At 39.8% G+C, this 17,715-nt stretch overlaps 2 protein-coding genes and 1 pseudogene across 2 annotated transcripts; 1 reads left to right on the forward strand and 2 right to left on the reverse strand.

Moving 5' to 3' along the window:
• Positions 1 to 1,363: 1,363 nt before the first annotated feature.
• On the reverse strand, positions 1,364 to 6,842 carry LOC106384959 (transcriptional repressor ILP1-like). Its single transcript, XM_048751873.1, has 6 exons — positions 5,784 to 6,842; positions 5,368 to 5,535; positions 4,273 to 4,946; positions 3,886 to 4,168; positions 3,483 to 3,772; positions 1,364 to 3,088 (listed from the first exon to the last, which is right to left on the reverse strand). Exons 1-6 carry the CDS (start codon positions 6,819 to 6,821, stop codon positions 2,815 to 2,817), a joined length of 2,727 nt encoding a protein of 908 aa, XP_048607830.1. The 5' UTR covers positions 6,822 to 6,842; the 3' UTR covers positions 1,364 to 2,814.
• A 260-nt stretch (positions 6,843 to 7,102) lies between these two features.
• Positions 7,103 to 10,400, reverse strand: LOC111204262 (WD repeat-containing protein 26 homolog). The gene is made up of 5 exons (XM_048751874.1): positions 10,141 to 10,400; positions 8,859 to 9,695; positions 8,428 to 8,529; positions 7,717 to 8,346; positions 7,103 to 7,499 (listed from the first exon to the last, which is right to left on the reverse strand). Exons 2-5 carry the CDS (start codon positions 9,663 to 9,665, stop codon positions 7,269 to 7,271), a joined length of 1,770 nt encoding a protein of 589 aa, XP_048607831.1. The 5' UTR covers positions 9,666 to 9,695; positions 10,141 to 10,400; the 3' UTR covers positions 7,103 to 7,268.
• A 934-nt stretch (positions 10,401 to 11,334) lies between these two features.
• LOC111198437 lies at positions 11,335 to 17,353 on the forward strand (annotated as a pseudogene).
• Positions 17,354 to 17,715: the final 362 nt, after the last annotated feature.

Raw genomic sequence — 17,715 nt, forward strand, 5'->3', positions numbered from 1 at the left:
TTCTTTCTTTCTTAACGTTCTTAGTATTGGTAAGAATGATCACTTTGTGTTGAAAAGAAACTAGTGTTTTAAACATATAAAAAGTTAAAGAAGTTGGTAAAATGGTAATGTTTGAGAGAGTTGTGTGGTTCATTAACTATGCTTCGTGTAGTATTCACCATTCCAACACTCAACTTCTACTAGGATGTTTTTGTTTTGTTTTAATCCTTGGACAACAAGAAAGTGATGTTTTACTCTAAAATTTGGATTGCATGTAAATCTTTTGGTTAGCATGTAACCGAGATAATGAAGTTGTTCTACATGCCAAAAGTTTTTGTTAAATATTCTATGTCATGACTAAGATGGAGGAGATGAAAAAACCTCATGAATATGAAAGGAACTGTCTAATGTTGAAAGACAAGTTGTAGCAGAGACTGTGATAGGTTAATGTGGTTGTGTTGTTCCTTCCATCATGCCACTCAAACATAAAGATTATGTTGTGAACATATTGCTAACATGCTTTTTTCTCTTTCTTTCTTTTTTCTCTTGTTTTTCCCTTATTTTTCTCTTATTTTTTCCTTATTTTTTTATTATAAAATGTAATGAAGAAAAAAAATTAAAACTTTTGTCTGGCTTGTAGTAATAACTTCCAAACATAGCTGGAGCCTTGTACAATTCGGTGCCTAGAGCAAAACTAATGACATCCAATTCCATTTGTGTGAAGTTTTCTCTGCCCATAGGAAATACAAAGATTTCTATCTTGAGGTTTTGAAGACGCACATCGGTTGTAGCATTCCTTATTGCTACACTCTCTACATGATCATTGGAAGACTTCAAGTACTCCGTCAAACCTTGGATAAGTATGTTTTTGGCCGAGTTGCTTACATCTTTCAAGGAAGCATGAGGGAAGTACATGCTTTCTTTGATGGGACTTTGGGTTTGCTTCCATCCCATGATCACACAGAGCACATTTGAAGGAAGAAGATGTTGGCGATTGTTTGGGATTCTCTGAAGCTAGATAAGTTTAAAACAATCAGCAACTTAATATCTTAAACTTTAACATACCGTGTAGTGGATAGACAATACATATGAGAAACATCACCATCACCATCATGATGATGGTTGCAATTGTTGCATTCATCTTACACTTACAAGAGGAATATTCTTCTCTTTCTTTCTTAACGTTCTTAGTATGGGTAAGAATGATCACTTTGTGTTGAAAAGAAACTAGTGTTTCAAACATATAAAAAGTTGGTCAAATGGTAATGTTTGAGAGAGTTGTATAATTCATTAACTACGCTTCTTGTAGTATTCACCATTCCAACACTCAGCTTCTACTAGGATGTTTTTGTTTTGTTTTAATCTTTGGACAACAAGAAAGTGATGTTTTACTTTAAATTTTGGTTGCATGCAAATCTTTTGGTTAGCATGTAACCGAGATAATGAAGTTGTTCTACATGCCAAAAGTTTTTGTTAAATATTTTTTGTCATGACTAAGATGGGAGATATGAAGAAAGCTCATGAATCTGAAAAGGAAATATTTACTGTTTAAAAACGAGTTGTAGCAGAGACTGTGATAGGCTAATGTGGTTCCTTGTGTTGTTCCTTCCATCATGTCACTCAGAGAAATGGACTTCTTCCAGCCAGAGTATAGCAAAGGAAGATGTCATGTCAAGCTGTCCAAACTCTCAAGTAAACATAATCTCACAATCAAGTAAGATAGACGCAAGGCTTGACTCAGTCACTTTCATCAGTGAAACAAACCACCAATTCTTACACATCTTTCGGTTCATGAGATGTTGCATCACCATTCTCACACGTTTCAGAAAAATCTGCATTCACTGAACATTTAGTGCATTCACCAGATTGTTGCAGTAACCATACGTTTTTGACTGCTCCATCAGACTCAGTGTTTGCATCAATCTCCTTGTAATTGGCCAAAGAGAAGCCTCTGTATTTGCACAACAGGAGCTTTGAGTATTTGATGCTTTGTATCAGATTGTTCTTTCATATCTACACTGCTAAAATTACCCGAGAGTTTCAACCATAGTTCCAGACAGTTGTCTCCAGAGATATGTATATTATTAAACTCAGAACGAGACCAACCCAACCACTCTAGTTCTGAAACTGCTTGGTGATAATCTGTCTTGTTACCCCTCATCATCGTCTCTCTGTTGCCCAATATTCAAAATGGAACACGCTCTAAACAGTACAGGACACCAACGAGATATAGAAAACTCTCATTGTGCCCAAGAAGAGTATGGAGAACTAGTTGTACAACCCTGAAACAATTTGGTGTTTCCTGTATCTCCATTTATGTTGTCGTCACTTGGAAGTTTCCCTTCCTCAAAGAGAAACCGTGTCATTAATAATGCATCTTTGTCATGTTGAACTCTGCCTAACTGAGCACCCAATCTAACTTCAGACTCCTGCCACGGTTGGAACAAAAGCTCCCCATACGTATGTAGATAATTGTAACAGTCATTGACAGTCCAACAACAACATTCGTGACATGTAGTTGTCTTTGAATAGAGTGACGAAGCATTAGTTTCTGTTACGCTTTCACTAAGATCATGCTGCTGTGTATCTATAACTCTCTTCCAAAAATCTCAGTATTTTACTGCACTGCACCAGCCATTGTTTCTTTGACGTTAGGCACAAGAAAGAGCATATATGGCATCAACTTTCTCTCCTCCAGCGAAGACATCTCAGCATAAGAACATCTAGTCACCCTCACTTCAACACCAGCATCAGATGCCTCTGTATCCTCTTTATCACCATCACCTTTTATTGTTTTCTTAGACAAACTATATGCATGTAGTGACGCTCTTTTGGCTATTGTTTTATACTTGAAGTGCCACGATTTGATGAGTTTGAGCTGTTGGACATGTTGCCTCTCACTTCTGTCTCTGGATTGAATACTGCCTCCTTGAGATTGAATATTCTGACAATTTCTCTGGCGTGATCGTGTTCGTGGAGCTCCACTAGCATTCTCTTCAACCTGCGGGCAAGACCCGTGGTTTCCGCATCATCCAGTCCTGAGGCATGCCGTTTCTCGAGATTTTCTCCAAGTGTCAGAATACAATCTACAAGTGGTTGCAACAGCCGGCTGCAAAATCAAAGAGAACGTTTTAGTATGTCAAGGCGAAACTACAGCACAAAAATTGGTCAATTCCATAATATGAGTTGCTACTATCATGTAACAATGATGATGATTTTTCTTAGGTGAATGAGCATAAAGACCATAGCCTGACCAATACTATCTAATTTTAAAGGAAGTGCCTAGAGACTTTGCAAGATTAAGTATGTAAATCTTGATTGGAAAGTTCCGCTTTCTTTACTCTTGCGTTAACACTCATGAAAATCAACAGCTTAACTTTTCACGCAGACAGATTCTAACCAAAACGGGAAATAATATACAACAACACAAGATGGGACTATGATAAAATGACCTATGCCAATGCGTGAGAGAGCAAACTTTTGTTGAGAGAAATTATTGTTACCTGTGAGTTCTTGTGACGCTTTGTCCTGTCCATACTCCAGACAAAGAAGCAACGATCTTTTCAGTTCTTGTGACTGCATCATGGATATTTGATGAAATGCTTCTGACATGAGGTAGGACTTTGCCAAACAAAAGCTCACTCAGAGCCAAGTTCTCCAACACTGGAAGCGCCATGATGTCTTTCCACATGCATATATTTCTCATAAGACGGACTGATGTCCCAAACCTATATGCTGAAACTTGTGGAGCATTGGGTACAGCCTTCAATACCAGAGGATCCCATGTCGGAACCTGGAGAACAAAGAAAGGATCAGACGATATAATTGGTCCAGTATACTTCATAACAGAGTCGACGAGAGTTTATCAGAAAAATAGCAAAAGATGTAACAAATTCGAATTCATACCGTAATAGCTGCTACGGCTTCAACAAGACGAGAACGAATAGCAGCAAATAGTTCTGCCAGAGCCTCGCTTGAAGCAGAAACATAATTTGTCACCAAGCTTGTAGCAGCAACAGCATTTTTTGTCTCCCGGGTGCTAAGTATATCCCAACAACGAACTATCTGATGGTGCAATATAGGAATCGCAACCTTCTCCACTAGCTGAGGGACAAGGTTGGCATCAGTATCATCGGGTGCAAAATCATCCCCGTCTTCTGGCTTCCCGTAACTAAACAATAACCCATGCCTGCAGACATAGATAACGAGTCAGCCTATTTCCACGATAAACAATGGTTTAGTTCACACACTAAGAGACTAATGCCTACTAGTTAGGAATCGTGAATAACTTACCACTCCATGTCAAAGAAATCCACTTCTTGATGAAGAGGACCCCATTTCAAAAGCTCCAAGCGTACATAAGGCGAAAAGATGGAAGGAACGGTCATAGACATGTAAGCGTCACGATAAGTAGATGAATAGTCTCGCTTCCACTTCTCAAATCTCGTCTTCACCCTTGAAAGCCGGGAATATTCCTCAGATGCATCACTGAAGACTTTATCAGCACATTGAAGTATCTTGTCTCTGATTTCCTTATATGCTGAAGTCTCGCTGTCACTCTCATCAGTGCTTGATTCTCCTTCTATTCTCAGAGAAGATCCATCAATCTCCATGGCAGATGCACGTTTATTTTCAAATCGAGCTCGCCTTTTCTGCCGTGCTGCAGCCCTCCGTTCCGCTTCCCTGCGCTTCTGCAAGTTTTCGTCTCTGCCCAATTCATCAAGCTTAACTGGTTGGGCCTGCTGTCTTATAGAAGCAGAGGCAGCCAGCGCAGCACTTGTGGCAGCAGCGATCACTGAAGTACTGCTTCCTTGCTTTAGAACTGCCATTGCTGCTTTCACGGAGGCGCCTAGCTCTACCATTTCATCATTGTTATCTGCAACTCTCCTTTCTAGAATAGCTGAAGCATGTTTTTCATTAAGTTCCTTCATCTGATCTTCAATTTCCTCAATGAAGGAACCCTTTTCCTGCGAAAGAAAATTCAAAACAGAAATTAGGAGGAATCCAGTAGCAGTATTTTTTCATAGTTGAATTTTTATACTGATGGAAATGAAAGCACCAGATGCATTTATATTAGGGGTAACATTATCCATATAGTGAATCCATACGGCTCTTTATATGAAAGCCCTTGTGTTGCATGCATTGCAATCAATCGTAAATCTTGTACGTTTTCAGTACTACAGAAATCGTTTGTTTTTATAGAGATGGAATCAAACTCTAAGTTTCAAAGAATATATACGCCAAGAGTACTTAGGTTACACGAAAATTTGGTTTGAGTTCATTTCTTTCTTGTATCGATGATATGAGTATTTCAAAAGTAAAAGAGATAATCCTGCAACCTATGCAATATGTATACAACTACATGCACATCGTTATATTAGAGCGTACCTGCATGAAGTCGCAAATAACAGAAATGAAGCCTCTGAGTTTTTGCATGAAGACATACTTATCTCCAGCTGCAGATAGAGAACTTTCAAGAGATGAGATACTCATCAACGAAGCTGTTAAATTATCATCCGTCTTGGCAAGCGAGGATACGGATTTTGCATGAGATTCCTGGCAAATAGTTCAAAATAAATGCAGATTATCACAAACCAAATCCAATATAACCCATAAACAAATCAGTCTCATAAGTTCATAACTAGTCAGCAGCAAAGGGACTCTAGGAAAACCTCTGCGGTGAGCTATGTTCACAACTTAACGATCAACTGATAATGAAAAACATGATAGGGTGATACTAACCAAAGCCTAAGAGAAGGCAAAAGATTCGCTACAGAGAAGAGGGCAAGTTCATAGATCAATACCTTAAGCCTCTTAACATTCTCTTGCAACGCCTTCTTGGCAAGTTCGGCTTGTTGTGACATTGGTAACGTATCGACACTACTAGCTGGACCAATGGTGGGAGGCCCTGAACCAGGAGGTATCCCGGCATGATAAGCATACATCTGCGGTTTCTGTTGTGGATGCAAAGGCACATCGCTAGTTGCAGTTCTATTAGTCCCTTCATCTATTCTTTTACCAATACCTTTCTTTAATTGCTCCTCCTCCCACAACTTCTCTTCCTCATCTTCATCCTCAGATAAGCTACTAATCGTGGACTCATTAGCTGTAAACACAGCTTTCCCATTACCTTTGTGAGGCAATGCACTGATGAAACCTCCTTGAAAGTCAGTATCCTCATCGCTAAGCACTTCAACAGCAGAACGATTCGTGGTACTGCAATCCAGTGATATGAAATCAGGTGCTGGTGTTGAACGTGGCTGCCTCATCTTCTCCCTCTTGGCTCTAGCTTCGATCACCGCCTGTTCGAAAAACGTATCGTCAGGCCGATCTTCCTCATCGAAGTCCAAATCCGAAACCTGTCTAACCACATCCGTCAGGCTCTCCTGCTCCTCCTGAGGTTTGATTAAACCTTTGAGCACTACCTTCGGCTCGGTACTTGCACTAGGTCGAGAATACGGAAGCGTCCGTGTGTTCCTTTGTAGCTCGAGCAGCGCCTCTTTCGTATAAGAGCCGGCCTGGGAAAGCACGTTGGAGGAGGAAGAGGAAGGACGATGTTCGATGGTGGAAGAGTTGAGTCTGTGAGAAGATAGACGCGAAGACGATTTGCTTCTGTCTCTGCCGCTGCTCTTAGGCTTTACAGTCACGCGGAGAGGTCCGTCTTCTTCCCCTTCCTCATCATCGGCGAAACTGAGGAGCTTCTTCTTCGTGTCAGACGCTGGGAGTTTTTTAGGTTTCGCCGGAGACGGTTTCGTCGCGGCGGTAGCAGCTTTACCGTCGATTTCGTCATCGCCGCCGTCGTCCCCGCGCCGCCGGAAGTTCCTAGGACGGTTACTTCCCATCCTCTCTAGAAATTAGGGATTCGAAACTTCGAATAATAAGAGAGTGAAAAATAATTAGTTACCGCTACTGCTTTGTATTTTTTTTTCATTACCAGAGTAAAATATAATTCAATTAACCGACTTAATCAAAATATACAATAACAAAATAAATAAAATTTTCCATGTAACAAATAATTATCTAAAGGAAAAAATTAAGTTCATCCAATTTTAACGAATTATTTAAATGATATCATTCAAACTATTTACAAAGAAGCAGCACGAGAAGTAAAAAAAGAAATAAATGTTGCAATTTGCATTTTCTTTTCATTCCACTTATGGGTTCATAATTAAAAACAGCTTTTTTCTTTTGTTTCTTCCATGCCAAAGGAAACAAAGTGAAAAAGAGATTGATGAAGGAAGAAAACAACATAACTGTTAAGTAGTTTAAAGGAAAAAGGTAAATCATAATCAGTTCCCATTGCATCGGTGAAGCACACCATTGCTACTACTTGCTTGCACTTGCTTCTTCTGGTTCTGTTGGTTTATCCTGTCAAGTCCCCATATCCTTATGGTGCCGTCATCGCTTGCTGAAGCCAACATGTGAAGGTTTGTTGGGCTCCAGCTCACGCAGTTTACCGCTCCTGCATGTCCTGGTAGCTCAATGATTAACTTCCCTGTTGATCTGTGCCATATATATACCTGCAAATCACACAACATATGAATATGTATGTAGACCAATGTCACCAACAGAATAGAGATGCAACCATTCTTCTATACTCAGAAACAGAGACTCATCTGATTGTCTTCTCTAAAACTGATAATGTTTTGTAACTCTAAATCCTAAAACCAAACCGAGGAACTATATACATTTGATTTAGCTTTGTGTGCTTATGTGATGAAAAGAGTGGATTTATACCAGAGAATCCTCGCTTCCACTAGCGATGAAAGCTTGTTGATAGCCACCAAAGCATGACCTGATGAGGAACCGTGAACGCTTGTGGCCTTTGTATCTCATCACAATCTTGGGGTCACCTTCGATATTCCAGAGACGGATCTCCTGGTTAAGGAGATTTACCAGAAGATATTTGTTATCATTCGAAAGCGAGAAGGATGTAATCATGTCTTCCTCTTCGATCAATCTCTCGACTGTCGCTTCCCTATCAAACAGGGATATCACTGAACCTTTGCATACACTAACGACCCACTTGCCATCATCCGTCATTGCTATATCTGATACTTTTTGCGTCCTCTGGCCTTTCCAGCATTCCAACTCTCTACCGTCTAAGTCCCACATGCAGATGCTTCGGTCTGTCATCCCGGCAATGATTCCCTGCCCATCAGAATACCATCCGCAAGAAATGGGACCGATGCCGCCTTTTTCGTACGTGTGAATACAGTCTCCTGAATCAACATTCCAGCGTCTGATAACCTCTTCTGCTCCACATGTCAGAACTTGACGATCATCAGGACTCCATAAGATCGCAGTCACGGGCTTCTGGTGGCCCACAAGTTTATGCTTCAATGAAAACTGCCCATCGGCTTTGATCTGAGAAGTAAACTCTAAGAAGATCAGCAAACATGTTTCCAGGTAACAAATCAAAACTTTTAAATGGTAAGTCAGCATTACCTCCCATATAATTGCGGTCTGGTCCTTGGACGATGAAGCTAGATATTTGCCATTATGCGAGAATTGCAAGAACCAAACTTCATCAGTGTGCGACTCCAAGATCTAAACCATTCACATAGAGAGAACTTAACAAATGTGATTTATGTCATAAACACACACAAACACTGAACTACAAACATAAAAAAGAGGCCACTGCAGTAATTAGATAATCATAGGAACGTGAGTACAGGTCACAGCAAAGAAAAATACTATAATAGACAATGATGGAAAAAATAACCGAAAAGAACAAGAAGCATCACGCTGAGCACACTGTACTAAAACCTTTCAGCTAGGGATACATATAGTTTCGAAAAACTAATGATCACCAAGAGAAGAAACAACCACAACATGAAGGAAACAGAAGTAACATTAACATATCATAGCAGTCTAACCTGAACAGTCCGAGAAGGAATCTGGTGCTTCCCGCATTGATGATCAGAAAACAGAGACAAATCACTATCCAAAGTATTATGGTAAACACAAGAATCCCGCTGAATACGAAGAGAATTCTCAACTAAACACTCCAACCTCTTTTCCGGGACCATAACAGAAGCAGGAAGCAAGTTGTGCAGCTCCTCCAAAACCTTAGACCTTGAACTCACACTCTCTTTACCTTTACCCGATGAGCTAAGTGACATAAACTTTGAAGGTGATATAAGTGCAGAAGCGAGCTCATGAACACGCTTTGTATTAACACGAAGAGGCACAATCTCGTTCCTCAACGTCCCTAACGCATCAGCTACCTTCTCAAACTTCAGAAGCTCAAAGAACTTCTGCTCTAGCAGCAAAAACGACGCAGCTTTAACCGCCTTTTCATCTACCAACCCGATTCTGTGCAACGTCGCAACACTCTCATCCCATTTCCCTTCCTTAACCTGCTGCAGAAACGCCTTGACGACGGACTGATGCATAGGGATTCCGGACTCTTCCTCCAGCATAGCCCCGGTTTTACCATACCCAAGCGAATAGAGAGCTCTGCTGATGATCCTGACGAATTCGGATTTTTTAATGACGCCTTTGGAGCCGATGGTTTCATCATCCCCTTGGGAGGAGGAGGTGAGAGGCCTCGCCATCAGGTCTCCCAAAGAGTTGTTCACACTACTAGTGGCTCTAATAGAAGAAGAGTTGCCGTTGGGTTCGTCAGCGAGGAGGAGTTTGGCGCGTTTAAAAGGAGGTTCAGTATCCTCCACAACTCCCATGAAATTGCTAGTTCAGGCCATATAGCTAGCCTGCAGAGACATAGAACGAAACCAAAGGTTTGAGTGAATGCACACACATTAGATCCACCAGAAGAGTACAAATCATTATCCTTGATCACAATCAGAGATCTACTAGCAAAATATAGTTAGATCAGACCCTTGAGAGTAACATCAAACCCCAGAAATGATCAAAAACTATAAATGAGTGGCTTTTCAATTTGTTCGATCGGAACAACCATTTCTCGACGGCTTCATCGATCAAGCAGAAGATAACATAGTGAATCGAGATAACGCTCAATCGATCTAATTACAATGGTAACTCCAAAATCTATAGAACTAAACCACAAAATCGAAACAGTTCGATTAGCAATCACAGAATCATCAGCATCGAAGCAAATAGAGCAAGGGCGATGAAGATTAATCAACGATCTAAGATGCAAAAGAAGGAGGGTGGGAGGAGACGATCGAATCTCACCGGATACGAAGCAAAACTCAGGAAGAAGTAAGAGATAAGGTTTAGCGATGGCAGACGATTGGGTTAGTGAAACGCCCAGAAGAAAAAAAGCGGTATGGATGCAAAAGCGGTGAGGATAGAGAGATATATAGAGAAGAGAATTAAGGAGTATAAAAAAGGGAAGGAAGATGAATGAAGAAAGGAAGCGTGTCTGATCAGCGGCTGCTCTCTCCTCCCAACAAAGCTTTTTTTGCAAATTTTCCCCCAGCTTTTTTATATATTTTCACATAAAACATGGTTAATATTGCTTTTAGTCAAGTGGTTAACATTTTATATATGCGTATCTTTTTATTTTATCAGAAGCCATCTCTATTTTTCCGGAAGAGATTTCTAGAGAAATAATCAATGGACCCGTTGATTTTTTAAAAACATAGTGCATGTATTTTTCTTGCAGTTTAATTTGAAAGCCCTTTTTCAAAAAAAAAGAAAGAAAGAATTGGTGCATATTCGTTTTATTGTCAAAAATAACAAATTCGTTTTCAGATCCTTGTAGATAAACAAACAAGAAAACGTGTATCTCGACGATATTATCGGTTCTTTTCATGATATAATCTAAAAGCGCTGTGGTGTTTGAACAAAATCCATAGTATACAAGCAAAGACTTTTAGCAATTCCCAGCTCTGTACAAATTACAAATACACAATGGGCTTGAACATGGCCCATAATGTGTTATTCAATCAAGAAGTTAACACTAAGAAGATCTGAATCCGTTCAATCTCATTTACCAAGGTGTAACACATGTTGAAGATCAAAATTAACAACTGTACTATGGACTGAAAAGTGTATCTTCTTCCTCTTAACTGAAATAATTAACAAACCAAATAACATCCGTTATTGTTTGGGCTATGTTCATTAGAGAAGGCCCATCAAAAACATGTATTGAATTAAGAAATATGCCCAACTAATCTACCCAAGGCACAATTTGTTTTGTCCAAAACGTCGCCGTTTTAAAGTTAGAGCCTTACCATATCTTAATTCGTTGATAAGCCACAGGTCATATCACCTCGCGCAAACGACTATAAGCAACCTAACTTATCTCAACGTGCCTTTAAGAGCGTCTTTTGTTTTCTTCTCTCTTTCTTGGATTCAAAATCACTAATCTTCCTTCCTTTTCAGCTTTATAGTAATTAATTAATAATTAAATTACTTTTCCTCTCTCTATAAATATCAGTTCGTCACCCACATCAAATGCTCAAAATCAAACCAAAAAATAAAATAAAACGAGCTCTCTCTGCTGCTCTACTCGCCCTTTCTCGCGTTCCCAGATTCTTCGATCGGCGAAGCCTATCATCATCTAATCTCTGCAGGTACTAATTCTCCGACTACGTTATTCGTTCTCGTCGCTCTATTCCATTTTTGCTCGAGTATCTTGTTTTCGTAGATTCGACGATTCAATTAGTGCACGATCCTTTAATGTATCTGTGTTGATCTCGTTCGCAGAGCTGCTGTGCGGTAATGGCTACTCTCGACAAGGAACTTTTGTTATTGATTCTTCAATATCTCGGTGAAGAGAAATACAAGGAAACTGCTCACAGGTCCTTCTTTTTCCGCCAAATCTTTTTTTTTTCTTTTCAAATTGCGAATTGAGAATCCTGATTAAAATCCTTGATAATGTTGAAATAAACCATAGATTGGAATCGGAGTCTGGCTGTTACTTCAACATGCGTTACTTTGAGGAACTGGTGACTCAAGGCAAGTGGGACGAAATGGAGAAGTATCTCTTTGGGTTCACCAAGATTGAGGATAACCAACAGTCCATGAAAATCTTCTTTGAAATCCGAAAGCATAAGTATCTCGAAGCGTTAGATAAGTAAGTATAAAGCTTCATATCTTTGAATAGTTTTAGCTAAGCTAAGTGGTGGTTATGTGTCTCAATTGTACTTTTTTTCTATTTAATCTGCAGGCGTGATCATGCTAAAGCTGTGGACATATTACGAAAGGATCTGAGGTTTTATGCACCTTTTTCTGAAGGTCTCTTCAAGGAAATGGCCCTGCTTTTGACACTGGATGACTTTAGGTTCTCATATATATTGTTGACCCTTGCAACATTTTTTTCCGGTTATATAGACTATTTATCATTCACTAATACATCAACTTTCAGAGAAAATCCGAAACTCTCCATGTACAAGAAGGACACAGAGTCAGAAAGAGGCGTTCTGTTTCGTGACTTAGAGAAACTGATAAAGGATAATCCACTTTTCCGCAACAAGCTCGAGTTTCCTGCTATCAAGACTTCAAGGTTGCGTACTCTAATCAACCACAGGTGCTTGAGACTTGTTATTTTATTCAGTGTAAACACACAATTTTCTCAAATGATTAAAACTTGGGATTTACTCGATTTCTTCATAGTTTAAACTGGCAGCACAAACTATGTAAGAATCCTCGGCCAAAGCCTGAATTCGAAACTCTGTTTGTGGACCATATATGCAACCAACCAATTGCTGCGCGAGCTGCATCCCCTGCTATAAGTCATCCCAATATTGCAGCTGAAGTGTTGTCACCTCATGGTGTAAGTGCCGAATGATTATGTTCTCTTTATGGAAATTGGTTTGTTTTACGCTCAAGTGTTGCCACATGTTTTCTTGACAACTGTTTCAGCCTGCTCCTGGTGCAACAATCCCAGCTGCTCCTGGTGCTCCTGTCAGGCGTTCGTTTTGCATCTTCAAGTGCTGGTTGTCTGTTTATTCTGAATGCTCTGTCTTATCATGAGTTTTGAAATCCGTTTCATTTGAATAGTTTTGTTTTAACTTGAAACATTGTGTTAGCTGCTATCTTAATGGGCCCTCAGACTCCTTCCGGTCATATGGAAAATCAAACTGCTGATTCTAACAATCCTTTGAAGAGGCCAAGGCCGTGTGAAACCTCACAGGAGGTACTTATGAATAACTAATCTCTGTTATGTATCCGAGAGTTGATATAATCTTTAGAGAGAACTGGGATTTTCAATTTTAGGTTTTCTACTTGTCAAAAATGTGGTAGAAGAGCTTAAGAGATATCTTTTCCATTCAAAGCATTCTTTTCACAGGTGGTTTGTAATGATTTTTTTCAGGTGGGTAATATTTTGCCAGTTTCATATTCTGGACATAATACATTATCACCTGATGACTTGCCCAAGGTAGTTGCTACAACTCTTCCTCAGGGTTCACCCGTCACCAGCATGGAGTTCCATCCAGTTCAGCAAATTTTACTACTGGGTATGTCCTATAAAACCGTACTCTCAAACGTGCAGATTCTGTAATGTCATCTCTTGCTTTTTGGTTTTTATTTTTATCGATTAAGGGTACTGAGATATATGTTGTCAGTTGGTACAACTGGTGGTGATGTTTTCCTGTGGGACGTGGGTGCTCGTAAAAAGATTTCAGAGAAGTGTTTTGATGTCTGGAAGCTTGATGCATGTTCAAAGGAATTGCAGGTTTACCTCTCACCTTTTGGATATATTCTCTTACTTTCTGGAAGCTTGATGCATGTTTTAATTGTTTAGAATTTGAGCTTGATGCATGTTTTAATTCTTTTGAATTTGTGGACAGGAATCTTTGAATACTGACAAGACGGCATCAGTAAACCATGTGGCATGGAGTCCTGATGGAACTCTATTTGGTATATGCCAACTGTTCTCCAGCAATTTATTATCTTCATGAGACTTTGTGATTAAATTGTTAAGTTTATTCGCTGAATAGAAACCGTCTTAACACTGGAAAAAAATTGACATTGTTTTAATATGTCCTTTCAGGCGTGGCATACTCAAAAAACATCGTGCATATCTATTCCTTTTGTCGGGACAATGCCGTAATAAGTCATCTGGAGGTTCATTTTACCAGCTATTCTTTCATTAATATCACTCACTTTAGCCTGCCATATGTTCCAAATTGGTTATACATTTTGGTTTTACTCTTTCCTCTGATTCCAGATTGAAGCTCATAGAGGAAGTGTCAACCATCTTGCCTTTTCATATCCTAACGAACAACTATATGTTGTTACTTGTGGAGATGACAGGCTCATTAAGGTTTTTGTTTCCGAATTCCGACTATTTATGTTCTGTTGTCACGTTAATGGTTGGGCATGACTTACATGAACTAAAACAATCCAAAGGTTTGGGATGCTGCTACTGGGGCTACACGGTTTACTTTTGAGGGTCATGAAGCTCCTGTGTTCTCTGTTTGTCCTCACCAAAAGGAAAATATTCAGGTATTAAGAATTGTTTCTTTTGTTGTTGTTGGAACGTACAACCAGTCTCATACGGTTGCCATGATTCATTTGTCTGTCATGACACCGAATACCTTTGGATTACAATTGTTGACTGACTGACTGAATGTAGTGTATATACAGTTTGTATTCTCAGCAGCAACTGATGGAAAAGTAAGAACTTGGTTGTATGATGAGTTGGGTGCGAGAGGTACCTATGACGCACCTGGCCATTCTTTGATAAGAATGGCATACAGCAGTGATGGAACAAGGTTCGTTCAACTTTCTCAATTTTTTACAAGCATTTCTTAAAGCCCTGACTGTGCTATCTTTTCCTTCCAAATTTTAAAACAATAACATGCAACAGGTTGTTTTCCTGTGGTACAAACAAAGAAGGAGAGTCATTCTTAGTCGAGTGGGATGAAAGTGAAGGCTCAATACAAAGAACATACGACAGCCTTGGACAACGTGCTGCAGGGATTGTACAATTTGACACAACCAAAAATAGATTCTTAGCTGCTGGCGATGAATCGACCATAAAAATTTGGGACATGAACAACACAAATATTTTGACAAATATTCATGCAGATGGTGGCTTACCGGTAATATTACCTAATGATCGTGGCCTCTAGCTATTTCTACTACTTCGCAGCTAATTACTTGTGGCAAACCTGCAGGCTTCTCCTTGTGTAAGATTTAACAGGGAAGGAATACTTTTAGCTGTCTCAACCAGTGACAATGGTGTTAAAATTCTCGCTACTGATGATGGATTTAGGTTGCTGAGAACAGCAGAAAATCGCTCGCTTGCCTTTAAGGTATAGTTTATTGGATACTACTATCTCTGTGAAAAATGTTCGAAATTTGTGAACACATTCTCGTTTGCAGGTTCCCGGAGGTGGTGGTTTTGGTTCTTCAAGTGCAAATGCAGGAATAACTATGGCAGATCAATCTACCTCTTTTTCAGCTACGAAGGTGAATTAAAGTCTGAATTTGAATGTGTATCCTACAAGTAGGGTGCCGAATATATAGTGTATGACTAAACAGTTTCTGTTATTCAGAAAAACGAAGTGCGAACTCTGGCTGATGGAAAGCCCAGAACCTCTAATTTTTCAACTGAAGTATCTACATCCTGGAAAGTTACAGAGATTACAGAGCCATCTCAGTGCTACTCCTTGAGGCTCCCTGACAATGTGACAGTCAAGAAGGTACTATTATAGTTATAGATGTTTATCTTCCAAAGTCAACATTTACAAGTGAAGAAGTTATAATCTTGTTACCTGAGTTAGATATATCTTGTAGTGACTGAGGCTGTTATTTGTTATGTAGCCTGCGGATGATCAGTGCTTACTCATGTTTTCATTGGTGGGAGTTTCAGGTTTCCAGATTAATATACACAAATTCTGGATCTGGAGTATTAGCCTTGGCATCTAATGCAGAGCACAAGTTGTGGAAATGGCAGAATAGCGATCCTAATTTAGATGGAAAAGTATCCTTGGCTCCTTTTTTTAGTAGTTTCCTTGTACATTGTTAGGTGTGACTTGCATATTTGTTGTTTCTTTCTTATAGACTTTATATATTTGCTTATATAGGCAACGGCTAATGCAGCACATCCAGTATTATGGAAACCTAAAAGTGGGATTATGATGATTAATGAGACAAGTGATAAAAACCCGGAACAGGCTATTCCCTGTCTTGCTCTCTCAAACAATGACGCCTACCTTGTGTCAGCTTCCGGGGGGGAAATCTCTTTGTTCAACATGGCGAGCTTCAAGGTGACTACCCGTATCTTCCTTGTAAAAAGTTGAAATCACCACTGCAGCGTCTGATAATTTGTAATAATGAAAGGTAGATTTGAAAAAGTTCCATGCTCTGATATGCTCTGTTTTATCTTTTAACCTATAGTGTATGGCGACGTGCATGCCTCCACCGCCTGCAGCAACATTTCTTGCGTTTCATCCTTCAGAAAATAATATCATTGGCATTGGCTTCGAGGATTCATCTATCCAAATCTACAATCTTAGGACTAGTGAGGTATTGCCTGGAATGAAATTATGATGGTTAGTTTCTGGTGGTAAAAGTCCTGAATATATAATGACGCTCTTGCTAGGTGGGAGCCATATTGAAAGGTCATCGGAACAGAATAACAGGGCTTGCTTTCTCACTGGCTCTGAACATTCTAGTTTCTTCGGGTGCTGATTCACAGGTAAGAATAATGTTGTTGTGAGTTTGGTTCATAAGTTAGTTAAACACTAGTAACTTGCTTACATATTTGGGGTCTGTAGCTGTGCGTTTGGGGCATGGCTGGATGGGAGAAGCGAAGTAGTACGTATTTGAAAGCTTCAAAAGGAAGATCAATGCCGGCTGTCTCAGATACTCGCGTGCAGTTCCATCAAAATGAGATTCATCTGTTGGTGGTCAATGAAACGCAAATAGCCATTTACGATGCTCAAAAACTTGATTGCTTGAAACTGTGGTTTCGATGGGAAGCCACTAGTCCAATTACATCAGGTACATATTCAGGTGATAGCCAGTCAATCTTCGTGAGCTCTGAAGACGGTACTGTCTATGTCTTCACTGCGTCAAATCTCAGACTGAGATGTCGGATTAATCCAACAGCTTACTTGCCATCGGACCCAAGGTAACTATTATGCCTTAAGTCTCAAATATTATTAGCTTCTGGCGTATGTATTGATGAAATGTGTGTGGTCTTTGCAGCTCAAGAGTATATCCGCTAGTGATTGCAGCTCATCCATCGGAGAGTAACCAGTTCGGAGTAGGGCTCAGTAATGGTCATGTCTATGCGGTTGAACCATCGGAATCAGAAGGAACGTGGGGAACCTCGCCTCCAGGCTCCACTGACAACTTTAAAAGTTTTGCATAGTCTTTTGCTTTGTATAGATAGGCGTTTTGTCTTTTTGATTTTAACTCAAAAGATCTCAAACCTTAGAGGTATAATTGAATATAATACAACCCCCCCCCCCCCCCCCCCCCCCCCCCCCCATGTAATTCCCTCATAGCATCACAAAACTGAATGTTTCTGCCTTCTTAGGCACCGATATGTTGATTCCTTCATGTATTACCATATAAATCTGATGGCATATTCTTTTGTTAACAATAACACTGCACAACTGGAAAAAAACAACTGTTCTCTTGCTTCCTTCTCTTAAACAACGGTTCGGGAACTTTGCCCGATAGCCGAACCCGAAAAACCCGAACCGAAATCCGAATCGAAGTAGCAAAATATCCGAACGGGTATTAAGTTAGGAGATATTAGATATCCGAACCCGAACGGGTAATATCTGAACTCGAATGGATATCCGAAGATAACCGAACATATATATACTTACCCTTATA

This window comes from Brassica napus, chromosome C3 (genome assembly GCF_020379485.1).
Source record: "Brassica napus cultivar Da-Ae chromosome C3, Da-Ae, whole genome shotgun sequence".
Lineage (NCBI taxonomy): Eukaryota > Viridiplantae > Streptophyta > Magnoliopsida > Brassicales > Brassicaceae > Brassica > Brassica napus.